Source organism: Mastigoproctus giganteus, chromosome 10 (genome assembly GCF_048544385.1).
Source record: "Mastigoproctus giganteus isolate SK-2022 chromosome 10, ASM4854438v1, whole genome shotgun sequence".
NCBI classification, from domain to species: Eukaryota; Metazoa; Arthropoda; class Arachnida; order Uropygi; family Thelyphonidae; genus Mastigoproctus; species Mastigoproctus giganteus.
In genome coordinates this window covers 131,234,823-131,258,071 of record NC_143584.1, presented here as the reverse complement: position 1 = coordinate 131,258,071, position 23,249 = coordinate 131,234,823, and the positions used below count along the sequence as shown (strand labels likewise).

Below are 23,249 nucleotides of genomic sequence, written 5' to 3'. Positions count from 1 at the left end.
TATCCGGTATTCTGGTAGGTAAATGAACATCTGTGTGAGGTCATTAGTAACTGCAAAAGCCTCATCATCTCAACCAGCTCTGTCAGTGTGACTAGAAAACGGAAGCCAGCTGGAGTTGTGAACATTAAAATCACCAGGAAAATTACATCACTGTTAGGAAAACTGCACTGGAAAAAGTCAAGTTGCAAAGAGAGGAAGTCAAAGAGTTCCATGTGATTAGTGGAGTTGGGAGAATGGTAGAGACAGCAGATGAATTTGACGGAATGAGGTAGAGAGATTAAGCCAGAGAAGATCGAAAAGAGAAGATTCCAAATTACCAAATCTCTGACAAGGAATATCAGAATGGACATATGCACAAGTACCACATTTGAGGAGAACCAATCATACAGTGAATAATTTGGGCAACTGAGATGAACAGTGGTTGAATCAACCGATAACTGAAGTTCTGTCAAAAAAAGTACATGGGGTTTGGCAGACTGTAAGTGGAAATGGACATCATTGGGATTAGAACTGACACCACGTGTATTTGTGAAATGAACTAGGCGTTTAGATATTTTCGCAGATATGTTTGCTGTATTAGTTTGACAATTCATAGTATATTCAATAGTAGGAAAAAGTGGGGGGAGGGGGGACATGCTGTATGAAGTAATGAAATTTTTGGATATGGTGTGCACATGGTAAGAATATATCCAGATCCTTGACATAACGTGGCCTCGACAATGCCCCCTGCATACACTACTCGGACTCCTTCCAGTCACTATCTGGCAGAGTAGAGGTAGCAAGATTATACACTAGCTGATTCTGAAGCCTCCTAGAGAGTTACCAATAGGTTTGGTCTGGTGTACTAACTAGCGGCCTGCCTGTGAACACCATTTTAGAGCTGTACCCTTGCAATGTAAGGAAGTTTGGGTCGCCATGGTGTTCATCATAACTTCAAAAGACATCAATCATACTGCATGATGGAAGAGATGGGGAAAGGTTGACCGGAACTTAGGCTCTGGAGACTAAACATGGGTTCCACCACTTGAAGTCTCCAATAAGCAAAGTGGTGGTATTGCATTGGTTGATGAGAGTCATCTATCATCTAGTATTGCCTGGTAACACAGAGGGGCAGCATTCCTCCATGTGGTGTAGGCACCACACCTCAACCCCTGCTTACACACCTGGGTGGTCACCCATAGTGTGGTTGCACATGGGGGTTATACCCAGGATTACTAAGAGTCCCACCATCATGAATGTGCAAGCAGAGGATTTGGCTGTCACAGACCGTCCAGACTTCGCCGGAATTGGGTCCACTTGATTTGAGTGTCACGTGAATATCAGTTCCATCAGCATTTTAGACTCCCTGGTAGTAAATAAGCAAACACAGCTTATTTGGCATATCCGAGACCTCAAGGACTAATGTTTAAGACATTAAAGTTTATCGTTTAAATGTATGTTATTTCACATCATATGAGGAATTCAGAACAGCAGGATATGAATGGTTCCAAAAAAAATTCTCTGAGAGAATTTGATTGTTTGTTTGTTTAGGGATTTATTAGGCGCATCGGCAACTATGGCCATAGTGCACCACAGAGAGAATTTGATGCTGAAGAAGTGTCGAGAATGTAATGGGAACTACAGTGAAGACAATATTCATTTTCTATATTATGAAATTAAAACATGAAATTAAATTATACTATTGTCTTTTTATATCGGAAAATTTTTGCATTTTTCATTTAAATCACCCTTATAAAACTTTATACTCAATTAAAGAATTAAATTTAACTTATAATTTTAGAACTAACCTTGAGTCCTATCTCTGGTACAGAATAATTACCATATTGATTTATGATGCATGTTGCCCGTTCCCGGAATCTGTGATCTGTCTCTGGATCCCACCAGTTGACATTATTACCTTCTTTGTCAAACTGACGGCCTATTCAGAAGAAACATGACATAATATTAACATTTTTGCTGTTTTACAAGAGGAATACAACAAAATTAAAATTTTGAATGTGACTCATGTATAACTGTGCCTCACCATAAAAGCTACTTTAAAAATAAACAAGGTCTTGCAATCAGCTTATCACAATTTTTTTAAAAGTATATCTCTATTTTGAATAAAATACTCTGGTTATAAAATTATTACAATTCTTTTATAATCCAAATAATCCAAACAAATATGTTTACATTACATCTGACACTCAATAATTTTGGGACTAAAAAAGAGATAAAGCTAGAAATAGTATAAAAGCATGCTTTATATTCTTTATTCTGACACTATATTAGATAATAAGAATAATAGCTTTACTAATGGTAGTGTTGCCGTGAAGGGGGAAAAAATTATTGATCACTCCCAATACAGAGCAATATCAGGGAGAAACCAAAGCCATATGGAAAAATAATAATGTGGTGCATTTTGTATATCAAATTTTCTTTTTTATGGCTGTACTTCTCCAATTAAAAAATAGAAAAATATAACAATATTTGGGATTTTTGGATTTGGTGGGGCATGATGTGAATTATGGGTAACATGTCTGAACTAATATTTTTTAATTTGGCTCTTTATATCCTTTATGTGTATTTTTCTGGAAACTACTTTTTTTTGGGTTGCTATAGTAGGAAAAGCCAAAAATTAAGGGAAAGGGTTATAATAGAAGATTATTTTTTAAAAAAGCATGCAAATCAAGAAATTCAAACCATTGCAAAGTGGGATAAATTAGGTAAATCCTAATTAATAAAAAACAATTTCCATTTCAACAAAAGTTAAAAACAGAATTTTTTTTAATAAGAAAAAATTGTGCCTGTGAAATGCCACAGGGATGGGATTTAGGGATGTAATTGACAGAGATTTAATTTTAGAATAAGAACATCAACAAAATGAAATATATGTTGAAAATTGGTTGTTAAGGATAATCAGTGCTTTTTTTGGGACGGTATGCAATGGTACGGCATACGGCACCTTTATTAACAGTGATGTGGGACATTTGGATGCAGTGCACTTCAAAATTTTAATATTCTGTAAGTTTTTTTTCATAAGCTTGCTTTCTTGCATCAAATGCCTCTACTAATGCTAAATGCTAATGATAATATGTTTATCTCATCATCATCAGCCATTTTCAATCCACTGCAGGATGAAGGCCTCTCCAGCAACTTTCCAGTTCCTTCTGTTTTGAGCACTGGCCATCCATTTACTACCCACAAACTCATTAATTTCATCTATCCATCTCCACCTTTGTCTTCCAGGTTTTCTTCTAGTTCCTCTTGGATACCATTCTGTTATTTTCTTAGTCCATCTGTCATCATGTCTTTGAGCTATGTGTCCTGCCCAAGACCATTTTAGTTCTTTAGTTTTGATAAGAATGTCCTTTACTTGCGTTTGCTGCCTAATCCATGTGTTTCTCTTCTTATCTTACAATCTGATTCCCAATATAATTTGTTCCATTCTTCGCTGTGTAGTTCTCAGCTTCTCTTCCATTCTTTTGGTGAGTGCCCAAGTTTCACTTCCATAAGTCATGGTAGGGAGTATACATTGGTTCATTATTTTACGTTTCAGACAAACTGGGATATTGCTCTTCAGTATGTGACTATATTTCCTGAATGCTATCCATTCAAAATTTATTCTTCTCTTGACTTCCAGCCATTTATCATTATTACAGCTAATAACTTGTCCCAGATAAGTATATGTCTCCACCATTTCAATTACTGCTCCTTCAATCATTATTTCCCTTTCTGTGGCATACTTGTTCATCATTACTTTTGTTTTAGCCATATTCATCTTTAGTCCAAATTCCTTACTAACTGTGCATAACTGATTAAGATTTTCCTCTAATTATTTGGGATCATGGCTTATGACCACAATGTCATCTGCAAATCGTAAATGGTTTAGGTACTCTCCGTTCACATTGACTCCTTTCTGCAACCAGTCTAATCTTCTGAAAGCTTCCTCAAGGGCAGCAGTAAACAGCTTCGGAGATATTGTGTCTCCTTGTCGAACTCCTTTCTTGATTTTTAAGTTTGCTACTGTCTTTGTCTAATCTAATAAAGGAGGTAGCGTTCTCATATATTTTCTTCAAAATCGTAATATATGGGGTATCTATGCCTTGTCTTTCCAGTGCCCAAAATATTGCCTTATGCTATATGGAGTCAAATGCCTTTTCATAATCCACAAATGCCAGGCATAATGGTGTTTTATATTCATTTGCTTTCTCCATTAACTGTGATATTACGTGAAGGTGAGCCATAGTTGAGAATCCTGTCCTAAAGCCAGCTTGCTCTTTTGGTTGATTCTCATCAAGTATTCTTTCTAATCTGTTAGTAATGACCCTTGTGAACAACTTGTAGATGTGGGATAACAAGCTAATTGGTCTATAATTTCCAATTTCTGATTTATCTCCTTTCTTATGCAGCAAAACTATGATTGCATTATTCCACTGCTTAAGCGTCACACCTTTTCTAATGCACTTTGTGAAGAGCCTTGCCAGTTTTTGTGTTATGTCTCTTCCTCCCAATTTTAACAACTCTACAATAACTTCATCTTCCCCCGGGGCTTTCTGATTCTTCATTTTCTTCAATGCATGTTCCACCTCATCAGGAAGAATATCGGGTATGTCATATGTGTTGCTACTTTGCAATCCATCTTTCCCACTTATGGCCTCATTCCACTGCTCCTTGTATAATTCTCTATAGTGTATAACTCTCTTGTATAACTCTCTATTCTGCTATTTGAATTATGTCTTCTCTGCTGTTTATAAGTACACCATTGCTATTCTTCTTTTGGCGCCTCCGTAGCCAGGTGGGAAGGAGCACACGCTTCTTGATTAGACCGGGGTTCGAACCCGTCACCACCAAATAAGGAGGATGCGGAAAGGTCAAGGGAATGACCAGCGTATATTTCCGGAGCAATATGGCCTTAGTTGGTAATGCTCCTAAAAACCAAATAACAAACAAACAAGCTATTCTTCAGTTTCAGTATCATTTGTCTTTCTGTATTTCTGCTCATGGCTGCTGATTTAAATCCTTTGTTTTCCCTTAATGCTTGTTCTACTTTTCTTGTGTTAAATCTTCTTATGTCCTCTCTGAGTCTCTTTCTAATGGCTTTGCATAACTCAGTATACTCAATTTTCTCCCTGTCAGTGTTTTGCTTGCTCTTCATTTGTCGTCTTCGGTTCGTCATGACAAGTGTTTCTTGACTAATTTTTTCTTCTTTGGATTTCTTTTTCCCTATAGGTTTCTTGGGCTTTATCACTTTCAGAAAGTTGTAATATTCCTCGTCGATATCTTGGTCCTGAGCAGTCTGCAGAAGCTCAAACTTGTTCTTAAGTTCCAGTACATACTGCTTTTTCTCCTCTTCTATTATCTCAAAGACCTTTGTATTATTTACTCGAGTAAGTTTTTCCTTTCCTTTCCTACATCTATATAAAGTGTACATCTTACCATTCTGTGATCACTTCCAACATTTACCTTATTCAGGATGGTAAAATCATTCACAATATATCTTCTGTTTGTGAGTATGAAGTCGATTTCATTAGTAGTTAATCCATTTGGACTCTTCCATGTCCACTTTCTGTTCACCCTTTTCTTGAAAAAAGTGTTCATTACTGACAGTCCTTGAGATTCTGCAAATTCCACAAGTCTTTCACCTCTTTCATTTCTTTCACCAATTCCAAAATTTCCTATAGTTCCCCTTTCTGCACTGTTTTGTCTTTTTCCAACCTTAGCATTGAAGTTCCCCATAATAATAGTGTAGTGGGTTTTCTGCTCATCTAGAAGACTCTCAATTTCGGTGTACATTTCTTCAACCTCTTCATCATCATGGCTCGATGTTGGTGCATAAATCATTATAACCTTTAGCTTGTACCTCTTAGAAATCTTGAGTATTAGTCTTGACATCCTTGGTGATGTACTTTTGAATTCCAAAATGTTGTTTTTAAAATCGTTATGTACCAGAAACCCAACTCCACCTTCCCTCCTTTCACTGTTTCCATTGGTGTACAGCAGATTTCCACTTGATAAACTTATAAGTGATTCATTTCTTCTTATTGTTTCAGCCAAACCGATGATATTCCAATTTGCATTTTCTAATTCCTTTTCCAGCTCTAATATCCTGTCTTCACCGACGAGTGATCTTACGTTATAACAGGCCAAGTTCAGTTTCCGTGCATGGCAGCCTGGTTGTAACCAGAGATTCTTAGCACCCTCTGCTTCCGCTCTGATCCTCTTGCTGCCGTAAGAGGGAGAGTGAAAGCTACTGGGGACTGAGGGCCATTTCTTTTGTCATGCTGTCATATTCTGGAGGGTTTGGTCTTTTCCTCTTCACGCTGACCAGGGGTCTTGAAGAGAACCACTCTACACGTTCGTTGCCACCTAAGTGACGTAACAGGGCTTACCATTGAGAAGGTGTGCATGAGTGGATTTTAGGGAGGCAGGCCAACTGGACTTCTCCTAAATCTTCTGTAATACAGAGGTATTGGATCCATCAGTGTTTTAGGCTGAGTGTCTGATAACACACAGGATACCTGTTCCCCTCTAAGCCCCTTTGTTTACCTACTATACAAATAAGCTTAAAATTATTTAAATAAATTTGCATTTTTCACTACCTATTGTTAAGATATTTTCTATATCAAACTGTATAATCATTTTTATAATTCTAAATTACTCAGTCGGCTTCTGTTTAACGAAGTCCTTTTATAGCAAATTATTTTGAATTCCCCTTGGAAGTTACATTTAAAATAGTTTCCACATTGAGTGAAGAAAATTTTCATATAGCGAACGGATTAGGAGAGAATTAACTCGGTACGCCCTGTTCGCATTTCTGGCCTTCAGGCAATTCAGGCAATTAGTGCTGCTGCACGAATTAAGAGAGCTAAAGCATTCTACAACTTAGTGGTATCTGGTAAAACCTATCAGACTACCTGTCCCACATACGGAGGAGTCAGCTAGTCAAGAGTGAGCAGATCAAGGTTTATTCCCAATGGGCTCTGGCCCACCTTCTACTGCAGTGGTGTCCAACCTTTTCCCGTACAGGAGCCATATTCAAAAAAATTCAAATTTAGATTTCTTTAGTGTGTTACATTTTCCATATCTTGTTGCATGTAAAAGTAAAATTGAAAATATTCGAAACTTTTATTAAGTACAAAACACAATTACATTTACTGAACAAAAGATTTAATGAGAAAATTTTTTTGATAATTAACAAAATTTAAAATGCTGTTTTAGTTCACTCTGTGAATCAACACAGAATCCAACCTCTGTGAATCAACTGTAAGAGTCCCGTTCGAGAATTTGGAGAGAGTGATTTTATTTTACCCCAACGAATAATCATCTGTTGATCGCGGAAGTGCGTTATCCACATTTTTCCGTATCTCTGTTTACATGGTCACAGTACCTGAATATCCAAATGACGCTGACATTTTGGACAGTTTCAAAAAAGAAATATATCAAATTTAAGAACTAGTGACAATACCGATGACAAGAGAAGGAAAACGAGGACAAATAAGGTATTAAACCTTCTAAGCATGAATTGTTGGAATTTGGTGAAAATAAAGTTTTTGCCAAATGAAAATTCAATTAGAAAATTACAGTTAAACAAAAGATATACAATTCGTGGATTTCAGGAATACCTAATTGAAAAGATGGTTTCAGAAGAATTGAAGAATTTCGTGAACTCTCTCAGTATAGTACCCATTCCATCGTGTGAATGTGAAAAAGGATTTTCACAAATGAATCTGATCGCCAGTCCAACCAGAGCTTCGTTGATGACAAAAACAGTTTCTTAAAACTGTAGGCCCACTGCTGATTTGCTTCGATCCAGCAAAATATGTCGATTCAGAAACGTCATTCAGCAAAAGACACACAAAGAAGAAGTAAATAAGTCGGCATAGGGTGTTGGCTGAGAACTTAATAATAAAAATTTGGAATATTCTACAAAAACTTTATTATGAAATTATTTTTACTTGTTATTTATTTTTGCTTATTATTTTTAGGGTCTTGTAGTCTAACGAAGGACCCTTATAATGTCACTCGGTCGTCTGTCTGTCCATCCGTCTGTCACAGCATTATATCTCTGGAACCACTCAACCTATTGGATTGAAATTTTGCATGGATTTATACATCATGTGGGCCAACATAATGCCATATTGATTGCTGTTGACAAAAATTTGTCTGAGAAATGGAGGGGTAAAATGTGGGGGGACATAAAATGTCGACAACCTATAGCTTATTATACACTGTTGGAAAGAGCTCAACTAGTAGGTTTAAAATATAATTTTAAAATATTTTTAAAATTAAAAATGTCAGCACCAGACAGAAAAATGTGAGTAATTTTCATGTCCCCCCCATCTATTTCCGTCACTAACGGAGCTAAAAATTTTAAAAATCACATTAGCTATGCATTATTCGATGCTTATCAAAGGAAAACTATTCCGATTGAAATCTATCATTTACTTTTCATGTTAAAATTAAAAAAAAAAGCAATTTTTTATTTCACTTCGATAGCGTGCTTCTTTGTACTAAGTACCTCTCCTTTTGGTGACAAAAAGGTTGCTAAATAGTTGGTTAATAATTCTGTAAACATCATTTATAAATTGTGTGAAGAGAAGTATTTTTTAAGAATTTTCAAATCTGGAGTTGTCCCGGCAAGGAGGTATTCCAAGAGCCAATGTTGAGGCGGCAGTGGTGGGGAGGTGCCTGCACGGAGTCTTGCACTGCCCTCACCTGCCAGTCTCTTTTCCTCCAAGATTTTAATCGCTTCTCCAGGAAGAAGTCGGAGTCACTTCTCTCACCCTTATCATTCACAACAACTGGAAAGACTCAAATAGACAACGTTTGCATTAGTTCCTCAGTTTTAGACCAAGCCAGGGTACTAGAAACTTTTTCAATTACCAAAAGTTCTCTATTTGAGATACTACACTAACGACCATTCGTGACTATGGACCCTTCATCCTGAGTGCCCAGCACTAAGTAGTTGACTGATTTATTTACTTATTTTTTTTATATACTTGAATAATAAATTTATGCTTAATAAACTGTGTTAATATACTAATATACTCCAAAAACATTACTACTAAAGTAAGAATATCAGGAAAAAAAAAATTTTAGAGTACTTTTCAGATCCTTTTAATTTTCAATTTTTCCTGATAGCAAAGAATGAGTAGCGGCACCTATTTTTTATAAAAAAAGCACTGAGGATAATAATAAGTTAGGGACAATAGTAAGCCACAGTAGGCTGGTGGCAAGGGTGTGCTGCCAATTTTTTAACAATGGACTCACTCAAGAAGAATTTTAGTTAAGGAACATGCCAGTTAAAACAGTCTGTTACAGATTATCAAACTATTTTTTTTTTTTTTTTTTAAATGGGCTTGGATAATCTTCAAAAATTTAAAAGGGAGCTTGCATGACTTCCCATCCCTCTCTAAGACTAGGTCAACACCATTAGTTGTATTACAGATATCATGGAAATTAATGGCTATTAATTATATCATAATTAAGAGTCTTAGCAAGTTAATTTTATTTATTTTATTAATTGTAAATATGAAATTAAAAAAAATACAGAAATAAATTACTAATGTAAGCATGCCATAATATTTGCGATATTTTCAATCAATTACAACCATGCAAAGTTTGAGTTGTTAATGTAAGATGAAGGTAATTTTAGAATATATATCGGCGCCTCCGTAGCCAGGTGGGAAGGAGCAGCAGTGCGTAGCACACTCTTCTTGATTAGACAGGGGTTCGAGTGCGTCACCACCAAATACGGAGGATGCGGAAAGGTCAGGGAATGACCACTGCATATCCCGGAGCAATATGGCCTTAGTTGCTAATGCTCCTAAAAAAAAAAAAACCAAATAAAAAATAGAATATATAATATATTGTTGGATTACAATGTTACCTGATATCTTCTTTTTTGTTATTGTTACTTTATAATCTGTTTAACTTTTAATCTCAATGTTATTCTTTCTTAAAATCTAAACAAAGTTTTAATTAAGAGGTTTCTTGATTAGACAGGGGTTCGAGCGCGTCACCACCAAATACGGAGGATGCGGAAAGGTCAGGGTAACTGTAAATACAGAAAACTTTCTATATTTACAGTTTTATATTATATATTTTTTTGTGCTCATACATTTTATTTAGAGTTCAATCCCTGTTTTTTAAGACACTTAGGAAAGGAATAAAAGAATGCTCTTACCAGAACTTCATAAATGACTGCAGTGGTGGTGGGCAGCTTATGAAGTTCTGCTAAGGTTGCCTGAAATGTATTCTATGCATTAAAGAAAATCATCCAGGTTTGGCTTGCACTATTCAATGATTATACTATACTAATCCACTCCCCTGTTGCATACTTTTAATTTTTTCACTGTCTTTTTCCCTCCTTATAGGCTTCAGGTCAGGATTTAATAGTCCCAGAACACAACAATTATTTATTACTGTATTGTTACTTTTCCATAGGTATCTTAATCCAAAATTTACATGGTATAACAGTTTTATTTCTTTAATTATTCTTTGATGATAGCATACTGTGTATTATCTCCTTCAATTTATTAGTATCTAATATCCTCAAAATTTGATCTTTCTCAAATGGTGTTGTTGACCAAATGACCTGCCGACCAAAGCACATGTAAAACTTAAAATGCTTTCATATTTTACTGGCATATTCAAACTTTGCAATGATGAAGTAAAAAACCAAAACTGCCATTTTAGATTAGACATATCTATGACAACTTTGTTAATTTCAAAGGAATAAGTATATTTTTCTGTCATAAAATTTTCTAGCGACAACCGACAAACTGAGTTAAAATAAATTTATTGAAATAAATAAATAATATATACATAAAATACTAAAACAGAGAAAAAATATTAAAAAAAAAAAAAAAAAAAAATATATATATATATATATATATATAAAATAAAATAAAAGCATTAAAATACAATATGATAAAAGTGTTAAAATACACAGCATTCGAGACGAAGTGCCTCTTCATCAGCTTAGTCAGTGAATGGTGTACTTCAGTATATATTGTTGGTTACAACAGCAAAAGTCAGATAAGCATGATCATGCATCACGAGTCCGGTGTTAGTAGAACAGAATTATGTACATGTGATGATCCCCAGCTCTCATCACACTGCAAAACAGTACATTCCATAATGGGGTGCGAGTGCACTCCCCTAGTATGATTCACGATACTATTACTGCTAGCTATGTATAGTGCCTTAAGCCATGAGTGCCGGCGGTAATTACGTGATGATTACGTGGTAATTACGTGATGATTATGCTGCTCAACCCAATAAACCTTGGCAACCACAGAGCATTCAAAATTAGCGGTTCAAAGAGCCACCTCATGTTCAGAAACCCGATCTTTCAATCTTCTGCCGGACTCACCTACATAACACCTCCACAATCCGGACACGTAATGTGGTGTACGGAACCACTCCAAAGGAGAGGGGGAACAAGTGTTTTCACCTTAGAAATAATAGACTGTAATTTCCTCCCTGGGAGTTGCACACATCGTATATGATGGAGACACAAAATCCTAATGAGATGTTCCGATATGCCCAGATAACAGCGAAAGTAGGGGGTAGAAATAAATTCTATGATGCCAGGAGGGTTAGATCGTACAACAAATTCATGAGCCTTGAGCTCACATCTATCTAGAACTTGAGGTGGATAACCACAATTTGAAATTTCTGCCCTAATTTTGGAAATCTCCAATTGCTTGTCACCAATTGAACTGTTGTTGTTGTTGTTGTTATTTGGTTTTTAGGAGCATTAGCAACTAAGGCCATATTGCTCCGGGATATGCGGTGGTCATTCCCTGACCTTTCTGCATTCTCCGTATTTGGTGGCGACGGGACCAACTGAACTAGAGTGTGTCCAAGCATGGGAGAATAAAGTGTTAACAGTGCTATGCAAATGACCAGGCACGTGCACAGACCCATAATTAGTATATTGACCTGCACACATTGGCTTTTTAAAAATGGAAGTTACAAAATGCGAGCCCATGAGTTGGACTAAAACATCCAAAAAAAAAAAAAAAAGGAAGAGTATTATCAACCTCTAGTTCAATCGTAAACTGAATGACAGGCGAGAGGGAATTGAGATATTGCAGCAGTTGAGTTTCTGATCCCTGAGGGACAATAGCAAAGATATCGTCAATATAACAACACCAGAGAGTGATAGGAACAGGTAAGTTCAAGAAAATCTGACTCTCAAGTTCTTCCATGGCAATATTGGCCACGATACGACTAACAGGGGCATTCATAGTTGTGCCCTATATTTGGCGAAACAGAGAGTCATTGAACATGATCATGCCTTCCATTAAACACAGATTGAGAGTGGTACAAATATCCTCTGTAGAGAGCGAGGTTCTGTCTCCCAATGTGGTATCCCTGCTCAAAAAAACATCTCACACAGGCAATAGCTTATTGTACAGGAACAGAAGTGAACAGAGAAACCACATCAAAGGAGTCCATAATCTCGCTCTCAGAAATAGTAAAATCTTTAATAATACGCAAAAAATGCATACTACAAGAAATGGTGTAAACAGTTTTCCCCTTTGAGGCGCCTCCATAGCCAGGTGGGAAGGAGCAGCAGTGCGTAGCACACACTTCTTGATTAGACCGGGGTTCGAGCCCGTCACCACCAAATACGGAGGATGCGGAAAGGTCAGGGAATGACCACCGCATATCCCGGAGCAATATGGCCTTAGTTGCTAATGTTCCTAAAAAACAAATAACAAACAAACAAACAACAACAGTTTTCCCAACAAGGTGCTTCCGTAGCCAGGTGGGAAGGAGCAGCAGTGCGTAGCACATGCTTCTTGATTAGACCTGGGTTCGAGCCCATCACCACCAAATACGGAGGATGCGGAATGGTCAGGGAATGACCACCGCATATTCCAGGAGCAATATGGCCTTAGTTGCAAATGCTCCTAAAAACCAAACAAACAACAACAGTTTTTCCAACCAAAGGAGTGCTAATAACTTGGCAACATATTTAGAAAGTTCATACTCTCTAACAATAGACTGTAACAACAAGAAACAATGGGCCGAAAAGGAATATCAGGTTTATGGATCTTTGGAAGCTCATAAAACTATGGGAGTCGACAAACTGTTGCATGAAGCTTCCAGCAAACATTCTTGGTAATCTTGTTAGCTAAAAACCAAGAATGCACAAGTTTATTAATTTTAGATTCCAACTTCTCCAATACTTTCACAGGGGAGTCTTGCACAGTTTCATAAACCTCCTGATCCTATAATAGAGTGAGGGCTTTACAAATATACTCAGACTTGTCCAGGACAACAGTGCACCGTCCCTTACCTGCAGGCAAGACTACAATAGTGTTGAATTTGCACAAAGAAGAAAGCTTCCCGTTGACATTGTCTGATGTTCGTGATAGGCCAGATGTGTTGCAAAATTGAAGCTGTTTTAAAGCAAATTACGTTAGCAGTTTCTTCAGGTAGTTTGTCAAGAGATGCTTCAACACCCATTGCCAAATGTGTGATGGGAGGTTTACAAGGAAGGAATGCAAACTTCATGCTGAGGGCTAAGAGATCACTTAGCCCTCAGCATGAAGGCTAAGAGATCACTTTGCTCCTTAGGTAATTGTTCACTACTCAAATTCAAAATAAACTGCAAGTTATCTTTCATATGTGTGTTCCTAACAGTATATGCTTCTCATAATAAAATGTTAAATTTATTCTGCTGACGTGCACGATAGGCTTCGGTCACACATGGCTGGTGAACACAAAACACTGTAGAAAATATGGGAGGAGAGACCAAACCTCTTAATTCTTGCATAAGCCTGGATTTATTCATGATGGTCCTTTTCAATTCTTCATGAACACTACTGATTCAGATTCCCAAAGTTTTCAAACCAAAGCCAAAACAGGCATGCCTCATACGGTCACAGGAGAACGGTTCCTTGAATCTAAAACCTCTGGGAATAATACAATTATCTTTACACTGATGTGCAAAGCACAAATGCTGTTTATTATGGGATTCAGAAAAACTGATTTTGCATCTCCATCATATACACCATTTGCAACTTCTGGGCAGGAAATTACAGTCTATTGTTTCTAAGGTGAAAACACCCATTCTTCCTCTCCCATTGATTCCATATATCACATTATGTGTCCGGATTGTGGGGGGGTGTTATGTAGGTGAGTCTGGCAGAAGATTGAAAGATCGGGTTTCTGAACATGAGGTGGCTCTTCAAACCACTAATTTTGAACACTCTGTGGTGGCTAAGCATTATTGGGTTTAGCAGCACAATCTTGATCCCCGATGGAATATTGAAATCATCGATTAATGCTTGTGCTCATGGCTCAAGACACTGCACATAGCTAGCAGTAATAGTACCATGAATTGAACTAGGGGAGTGCACTTGCACCTCATTATGGAATGTATTGTTTTGCAATGTGATGAGATGTACTGTTTTACTGGTGATCATCACGTGTACGTAATTCTGTTCTACCGACACCAGACTCGTGATGCACGATCATGCTCATCTGACTTTTGCTGTTGTAACCAACAATATATACTGAAGTACACCATTCACCGACTAAGCTGATGAAGAGGCATTTCATCTTGAAAGCTACTGTGTATTTCAACACTTTATCATATTGTATTTTAAGGCTTTTATTTTATTATATATATATATATATATATATATATTTTATCTCTGTTTTAGTATTTTATGTATATATTATTTATTTATTTCATAAATTTATTTTAACTCAGGTTGTTGGTTGTCGCTAGAAAATTTTATGATATGCAACCCGAAGTTCGAGGCCTATTTTCCAATATTTTTCTGTGTTTAGATGAAGCTAAAAATTAACAGTAAATGAATTTCCACCCTTTGAAACCTGAACTTTATGCAGAATATGCAATAAATTTCTGTTACCATAAAGTCTAAAAAATCTGGCAGATATCAACATTTTAAAATCTGAAAATATTAAGAAAGTAATATGGCATTAATTTCAATGATTGTATTTGTCTTTAAGAATCCATGCAAAAAAGGGTGACATTTATCTCATTATATGATGCATATACTACTATTTTGTCCCTTAAATCTTGCTGGCCACAAAATATGTTTAAACTGCATTGACAAGTCACTACTTTTAATTCTCACGATAGAACAAGCTTGGGTTTACAATGAGATGCCCGATATTATTATTATTATTATTATTATTATTATTATTATTATTATTAGCCATATGGTGCAAAGAAGCCTGAGGCTTAAACTGCACCAGCCAAAAAAAAAAAAAATTCTGAATTACCCAGAGAGAGAGAGAGAGAGAGAGAGAGAGAGAGAGAGAGAGAGAGAGAGAGAGAGAGAGAGAATCACCAAGAAAGAGAAGAATGATGATATGCAGCTCAGGACCCTGGGTGTGTCAAGCCCATACTCACCAGATGTGAGCCCCTGGGGTTATTGCAGTACTTTCAAAGAGAAGGACTTGCTAAAAGGTTAATTGACCATTTGTTTAAAAGATTACGCTGCTATGAGAGCCTGATTGAGGACCCAACTGGTCCCAAACCTGATTGAAGTGTTTAATGAGTAAATTAAATGCAAATGGCATCTAACTCGTTTGGATGACATGCATAAAGGGGCCTAAATTTAAAATGAAAAAGGATGGTAGTAGGATAGATGTGCAAAAATTTGCTTTAAGCCAAGACAGTAATTGATTGTTGGAACAAATAAACTTCCATCTGGTTGTAGAGGTGGGTAATTTGAATAAATTTAAAGAATAAGATAAATTATTAGAGGGAATGGGGTAGTGTGAATTTTTTTTTTTTTTTTTTTTGTTTTTTTTGTTTTTTTTTGTATACTACCATGTTTACAAAATTGAAATTTTTAAAGTTGTAATATATCTAGAATAGTCATCTGTTTTATCTGAGTATTACCAATAGAGACTCAGCTACCTGATGAGGGACCAGCTAGTCCTGAAACAGTCTGCCATAGCAGTCTCATCTTTTAATCAAATAGTCAATGAAACACTTCTGCTTGAAAGTAATGTAATACCAGTGAAACTTATTACAAAAGCAGGTTTTGAGAGGTAATGAGGATGCTTCTGGCACTAGTGTGTTATAACTGCCCTCAGCTGTGTATAATATATATGCTTTTAGTAATGTTTCCTGCTGAATTTGTGTAGTTTTAATATGAATCATGTTATTTGACATCGATGATTTGACTGTTGATGATCCTGCTCAGATAGAAAACAAACTGAATGAGTATTTTGCATCTACATTCACACATGAGCAATTATTAAGGTTTGAAAATGGCAGAAGGTTATCAAATTTTAGCAGGATACTTAATGATTTTGTAATAACTGAGAGCAAAGTGGAGGAGAAATTGTTGAAGTTAAACATAAGAAAAGCACCTGGGGTGGATGGGATCTATCCAGTTATATTAAAGGAGGCGGCAAAGCAACTAAGCAAACCCTTAGCCATAATTATGAGAGCATCCTTGGACTCAGGGGAGGTTCCCACGGACTGGAGATGTGCAAATGTATCCCCAATTCACAAAGGGGGAATCGAAGGATGACACAAGTAATTACAGACCAGTTAGTTTAACTTCTCTTCCGGGTAAAATAATGGAGTCACTGGTTAAAGATGCATTGCAGGATCATCTAGACAAGACTACAGCAATAATTCAGACACAGCACGGGTTTGTTAAGGGAAAGTCTTGTCTGACAAATTTGATAGGATATTATAATGTGGTTACAAAGGAACTGGATGAAAAAAATAATTTTGATATCATATATTTGGATTTCAGGAAAGCTTTTGACACTGTTGTGCATGGAAGACTATTGTACAAATTGGAGTAGAATGGTATTAAGGGTAAGTTGCTACAATGGATAAAAGGATGGTTAAGTGGGAGAAGACAGAGGGTGGTAATCAATGGGTGCTGCTCTTTGTGGACTAATGTTATTAGTGGTGTCCCACAGGGTTCAGTGTTAGGTCCACTGTTGTTTTGTATATTTATCAATGATATTGATGAAGGTATATCAGACTTAATGTTGAAGTTTGCAGATGATACAAAGGTTGGCAGGGTTGTTAATGACAGTAATGGCAGTGTGCTACTGCAACAGGATCTAGATAATTTGGGCAGATGGGCTAAGAAGTGGCAACTGAAGTTTAACTTTGACAAATGCAAAGTACTGATATATGGGTAGAAGTAACCTCAGAGAAACGTACCAAGATGAAAAAGACCTGGGAGTAATTGTGCAGTCAGATATGAAGTTTTCTGAGCAATGCAGACAGGCTGCCAGGGCAGGTCATGGGGTTTTGTCAATGATATATAGGAATTTTACTAGCAGGGAGAAGGAGGTGATTGTCCCTCTGTATAAGGCAATGGTCAGGCCACGCCTTGAGTACTGCATACAGGTCTGGAGGCCTCATTTTAGGAAGGATGTAGAGTTGCTTGAGCGTGTACAGAGAAGGGCAACAAGATTGGTGAGGGGAATGAAGGGATTCTCTTACCAAGAGAGGCTTAAGTTCTGCAAATTGCAGTGGCTGGAGACTAGACACCTGCGCGGTGATCTGATTGAGGTGTATAAGCCCTTGAATGGGTTGAGCACGCTGAATTCTGATGAGATCCTTCCACTTGTTCAGATTACGAACCTAAGGGGGCATAAATTCAAATTAAGAAAAGACAGATGTAGAATAGATGTGCAGAAATTTGCCTTTAGCCAGCGGGTGGTTAATTGCTGGAACAAACTTCCATCTGTCGTTGTGAAAGTTGATAGGTTGAATAAATTTAAGGAGGAACTGGACAGGCATTTGGAGGGAATGGTGTGATTTTAAAATGTATCTCTGCATAAATGCTTATTTACACAGCATCAAGAAATTTAAGCAGTACTTAGGTGTGTTGTTCTGCTATTTGGATTTTCTCAGTATTTTCAGATATGAAAAGTCAGCTTTCCATAAAGTTGTTCAACTGAACTGTTATGAATGAACAGCAGGATTACAAATTACAAATTAGTCGTGATTATAAAATATAATCTATTTGTTTCTCAACTATACTTGTGTTTGAATTAAAATTTAAGAATCATTATCTGGATTATAAAGCATTCACTTAATGTGGATTAATTTAATTATGAAATTAAATGTATTATGCTAATTCATTACAATAATTTTTACTTATTTATTGTTTAATCAGTTTCACTCTATTTTATATTAATATTCTGTTAATTGTTTAAATCATTCTTCTCTTCCTTGGTGATTTCTCTCTCTCTCTCGCTCTCTCAGGATAACTCAAAATTTTTTTTTTTTTTTTGCCTGGTGCAGCAAAAGCCTCAGGCTTCCTTGCACCATATGGCTGATAAAGATGATGATGAAATCTTGTCGTCTGAAAAAATCAGACGAAAGGATACAACAGCAAACATCTTATTTCTTTGAGGCCATTATAACTTTCAATTTCTCTCTTTTAGTGCTACTTATTATTCAGCAAACTTGTCTTAGCACAAACTCTCTTGCAAATTACAGCTATGTGGCTGGTCATACAACGCTTGTGTGAGCTGGTAACTTCAACATCACTTCAGAATAGCTAAGAGTAAGAGAAACTGAAAAAGCAAAGTGCGGGTAGAGCTGGAAAAGGAATAAAGGAAAATTTAATGAAAAGGAATGCTTCATTAAATCTGTGGTTAATCTCTTCCATAAACAGTGACTTATGATGTGTACAAACAATAGATTTAATTCCACACAACACGGTTTTTTTGCCACCATTATAACTAGATGTACAGTTTGTCAGTGTATGACTAAAGCAGAGAAAAAAGTTGTGCTAGAAATCACCCAGAGTATATTCTTCTTAATACAAGTAATTTGCAGATGTTTAACGTGCTATTGGAAGTTTAGCTTACCATCAAAAATTAGGCATAGGAGACAAATATTGCTCAGAACTGGAAGGATGGTTGGCTAAGTTTAGCTGAGGTTCTGGATGCCTCTTATGCTTGTTGCAGAAATGTATGGCTGTAGATTTCTGGTTAAATAGTCTGCATCCATTTTGTGTCATCCATAGTTCAATGTTATTTATTGACATCTGCAGATGCTTCCCAATGTAATTCATATTTTGGGACTGACAGGATACAACAAGTTCAACAGAGTAGAGGTATGAATTGACACTGTTCAGAATATTGTTTGTAACATAGTTTATTTCTTCTTGTACTATTCATGTACTTAAGAAAGAGAGGAAAAACTTCTGTGGAACTCCTTCATCTTGCATGTTGGTTTGCGAGAGAATCTGCCAGTAGCAAACTTAGAAGAACCTGTGTTGAAGAAAGTTTTAAATAAAATATGGTAAATGACCTCTCAGATCAACAGACTGGAGATCTCTTGATATGCCATAGCACCATGTGCTATCAAAGTCTTTCTATATCAAGGGTACCATAACTACAGATTGATTTCTGATAAAATAAATGTGTTTCTGATGTTTGAGTCAGCCTTTACCATGAAATCTAAGGATAATCTATTTTTCAGAAAGCCAAGCTGATTGTTATTGATCATTTCAGGATGTAAGATACCAAGTGAGTTGATGGTATATTATTTTTTCTGGGGTTTTACTCAAGTAACTGGTAAGTTAAATACATCAGTAATTACGATGAACAGAATGATCTCTTCGTGGTATGGGGATTGCTATTATGTATAAATGATTCGTGGAACTGGTGATCATATATTCACAGAATATCAGATGAAAATGTTTAGCAGTGAGGATGATTTCACATCTATATATTTTGGAGAGTTGTACAGTTCTCCAACATCTAGAGGCTAAACTGCATTATGAAGGGGTCATGAAGTAAATCCCATGAATGGGATTTACTTTATGATCCCTCCATAATGCATTTACTCCATAATAGCTCATGGAATAAATCCCATGAATGGGAATTACTCCATGGGATGTTTGAAACAGACCTCTTTTGCCAAAAGAAATCATAATTTTTAACTGAGGGAAAATGCCATTTTCCCTCAGTTAAAAATTATGATTTTAGATGCTGCTTGAGGTGATAAATTTGTCTCTTGTAAGTGGATGCCCATAGGATTGATTAGTATTAGCATTAGGCATACGATGCAAGAAAGCAAGCTTATGCAGTGGCAGAAGCCAAGAAAAAAACCCTCCCATTTCACCCATCCATTTGTTCCAAATGCCTGTCCAGCTCAGCCTTAAATTTATTTAAGCTATCAACTTCCACTAAAGGCAAATTTCTGCACATCTATTCTACAACTGTCTTTCCTCAATTTAAATCTATGCCCCCTCAGGTTCTTAATCTGAGCAAGAGGAAGAATTCCATCAGCATTCAGCTTGCTCAACCCGTTCAAGGCCTTATACACCTCAATCAGATCACCTCGCACGTGCCTACTCTCTAGATGCTGCAATTTGCAGAACTTAAAAGCCTTTCTTGGTAAGAGCACCCCTTTGTTTCCCTCACCAATCTTGTTGCAATTCTTTGAACTCGTTCTAGCAACTCTATATCCTTCCTAAAATGAGGAATCCAGACCTGTACACAGTACTCTAGGTGTGGCCTGACCATTGCCTTGTACAACGAGATAATCACTTCCCTGTCCCTGCTAGTAAAATTCCTATATATCATTGACAAGACTCCATGACCTGCCCTGGCAGCCCATCTACACTGCTCAGCAAACTTCATATTTGACTGCACAATTACCCCAGGTCTTTTTCACTTTCCACTTCACTGAGTATAGTACCACACAGTTGGTACATTTCTCTTGGGTTATTGCTACCCATATGCAATACATTGCATTTGTCATGCTAAACTTCAGTTTCCCCTTCTCAGCCCATTTGCCCAACTAGTCCAGATCCAGTTGGAGTAGCATACTGTCATTACTGTCGTTAACAACCTTGTCAACCTTTGTATAATCTGAAAACTTGGACATTAAACCTGATATACCTTCATCAATATCATTGATAAATATACAAAACAACAATGGGCCCAACACCGAACCCTGGTATTGGGCCCATTGTTGATGAACTCCACTAATAACATTAGTCCACGATGAGCAGTGTCCATTGATTACCACTCTCTGTCGTCTCCCCCTCAACCACTCCTTTATTCATAACAGCAATTTGCCTCCAATGCCACATTGCTCCAATTTGTGCAGCAGTCTTCCATGTGCAACAGTATCAAAAGCCTTTCTAAGATCCAAGTATATAATATCAAAGTTATTCCCTGCATCCAGTTCTTTTGTGACTGCATCATAGTATCCAATCAAATTGGTCAGGCAAGATTTCCCCTTAACAAAACCATGCTGTGTCCAGCTATAACTGAAGTCTTGACTAGATGATCCTGCAGTGCTTCTTTGACCAGTGCCTCCATTAATTTTCCGGGGACCGAAGTTAAACTCACAGGTCTATAATTACTTGTGTCAGCCTTTGATCCTCCTTTGTAAATTGGAGTCACATATGCACATCTCCAGTCCATGGGTACCTCCCCTGAATCCAAGGAAGCTCTCATAATTATGGCTAAGGGCTTGCTTACTTCCTTTGCTGCCTCCTTTAATATAATTGGATAGATCCCATCCACCCCAGGTGCCTTCCTTATGTTTAACTTCAACAATTTCTCCTCCACTTTGCCCCCAGTTATTACAAAATCACTTAGCTCCCTCTTAGCGTTTGATAAACTTTTGGCACTCCCCTCATTGAATAACTCCTCATGTGTGAATGTTGATGCAAAATACTCATTCAGTTTATCAGCTAACTGAGCATGATCATCAATAATCAACCCATCTATGTTAAGTGGTCCAATCTGATTCATCCCTTTCCTTTTAGAATTTACATAAATAAAGAACTCTTTTCTGTTTTTATTTGCATCCTTTGCCAAAGATTTCTCATAATCTGCCTTTGCCTGCCTAACCTCCTTTGTTACTTGATTACAGACAAGCTGATATCTTCTATAGGCTTTTGTGTCGCCTGAAAATTTGTATACATCTCATACATTTTTTTTCTCTACCACAAGCCTCATTAATTCATCTGACATTCATCAGATTGAACAGTATTTGTTAGGTGGAATAAAAACCCTAGTAGCCTCCAAGTTTAAGTCCCTGAAGGCTTCCCATTTAGAATTCAATGTTGGTAACATCATCAGTTGATCCCACTGTACAGAATTTAAAAACTGTCTGAGATCCCTGTAGTCACCTTTGCGAAAGCAAAAACCCTTCCCTTTAGCCTTGATGGTAGATACATCTTAACGTAATTCCCATATAAGTATAATGTGATCACTGTCACCCAGTGGTTACTTTATCTGGAAATTCTTAATGCATGAATAATCACTGCTGATAAACAGATCAAGAGTATTACTTCCTCTGGTTGCCTCTCGAACATGCTGCTGTAGAAAACAGTCATCCAAGAAATCCAAAAAAGTCTTGCTATTGTGCGAGTGACCAATCCACAAGTTCCAATCAATATCTGGAAAGTTAAAATCCCCCATTATAAGATATTCTGATTTACTGGCCCACTCTATTTCTCTGCACAATTGCTCATTATACTCAACAGATTCATTAGGCCTATAACACACGCACACCTACTCTCATTTTGCATAGTGCTTATGTCACACCAAACAGACTCAACGTTGCATTGTCCACCAACATCAATTGGATGCACTTCCTTAGATTTTATGTGTTTCTTAACTAGCAGCATAACCCCTCCTCCCTTCCTGTCCTGTCTATCCTTTCTGTACACACTGTACTCCCCAAATTCCAATTCTGCACTGCTTATATCTGTGTGACACCACGTTTCTGATATCCCAACAATATCTGCCTTTGATGTCTTGAGTAGCACTTCAATCTCATCAAATTTATTAACTATATTCCTAGCATTGGTGTACATGCAAGTATACATGAACCTTTCTACTCTTAGTTACCCTAACAAAGCCCATGTATTTATTTGTTCCACTATGACTCCCAACAGTCCTGGAAATCTCCATTGCCTTAAGTTTCCATGCTGCTGCTCATTCCAAAACAAGCAGTGCAATACCTCAGACTAAAAGGTTAACAGTGACCGCAGGCAGAGGCAACAGCGGTCACTGTTAACCTTTTAGTCTGAGTAACCTCCCTAAGCTAGCAGTTTTCTGACCCACATAACACTACCTCGATTAGTTCAAAGATATCATCGATGTTGCTTTGCAAGCCTCTACACTTTCATTGTATGATATGGTGCACCATTTGGTTTTACTAGATGAGGATAGTTCTGTCTGCTTTTTTAAGCTCTGATTGTTTATGGTGATTGAGCTTCTCCTTCTTTCTTGAAAAGGCTGTAGTT

General features: G+C 37.0%; 1 protein-coding gene across 3 annotated transcripts in view; it reads right to left on the bottom strand.

The window, feature by feature from the left end:
* LOC150079288 (neprilysin-2-like) overlaps nucleotides 1-23,249 on the bottom strand; it is a 527,224-nt gene that overhangs the window by 60,972 nt on the left and 443,003 nt on the right. For all 3 annotated transcript variants that reach the window (XM_090383670.1, XM_090383669.1, XM_090383671.1), the window contains exon 17: nucleotides 1,788-1,918. In XM_090383670.1, coding sequence (XP_090239796.1) covers nucleotides 1,788-1,918 — 131 coding nt within the window. The remainder of the gene's footprint in view (nucleotides 1-1,787; nucleotides 1,919-23,249) is intronic.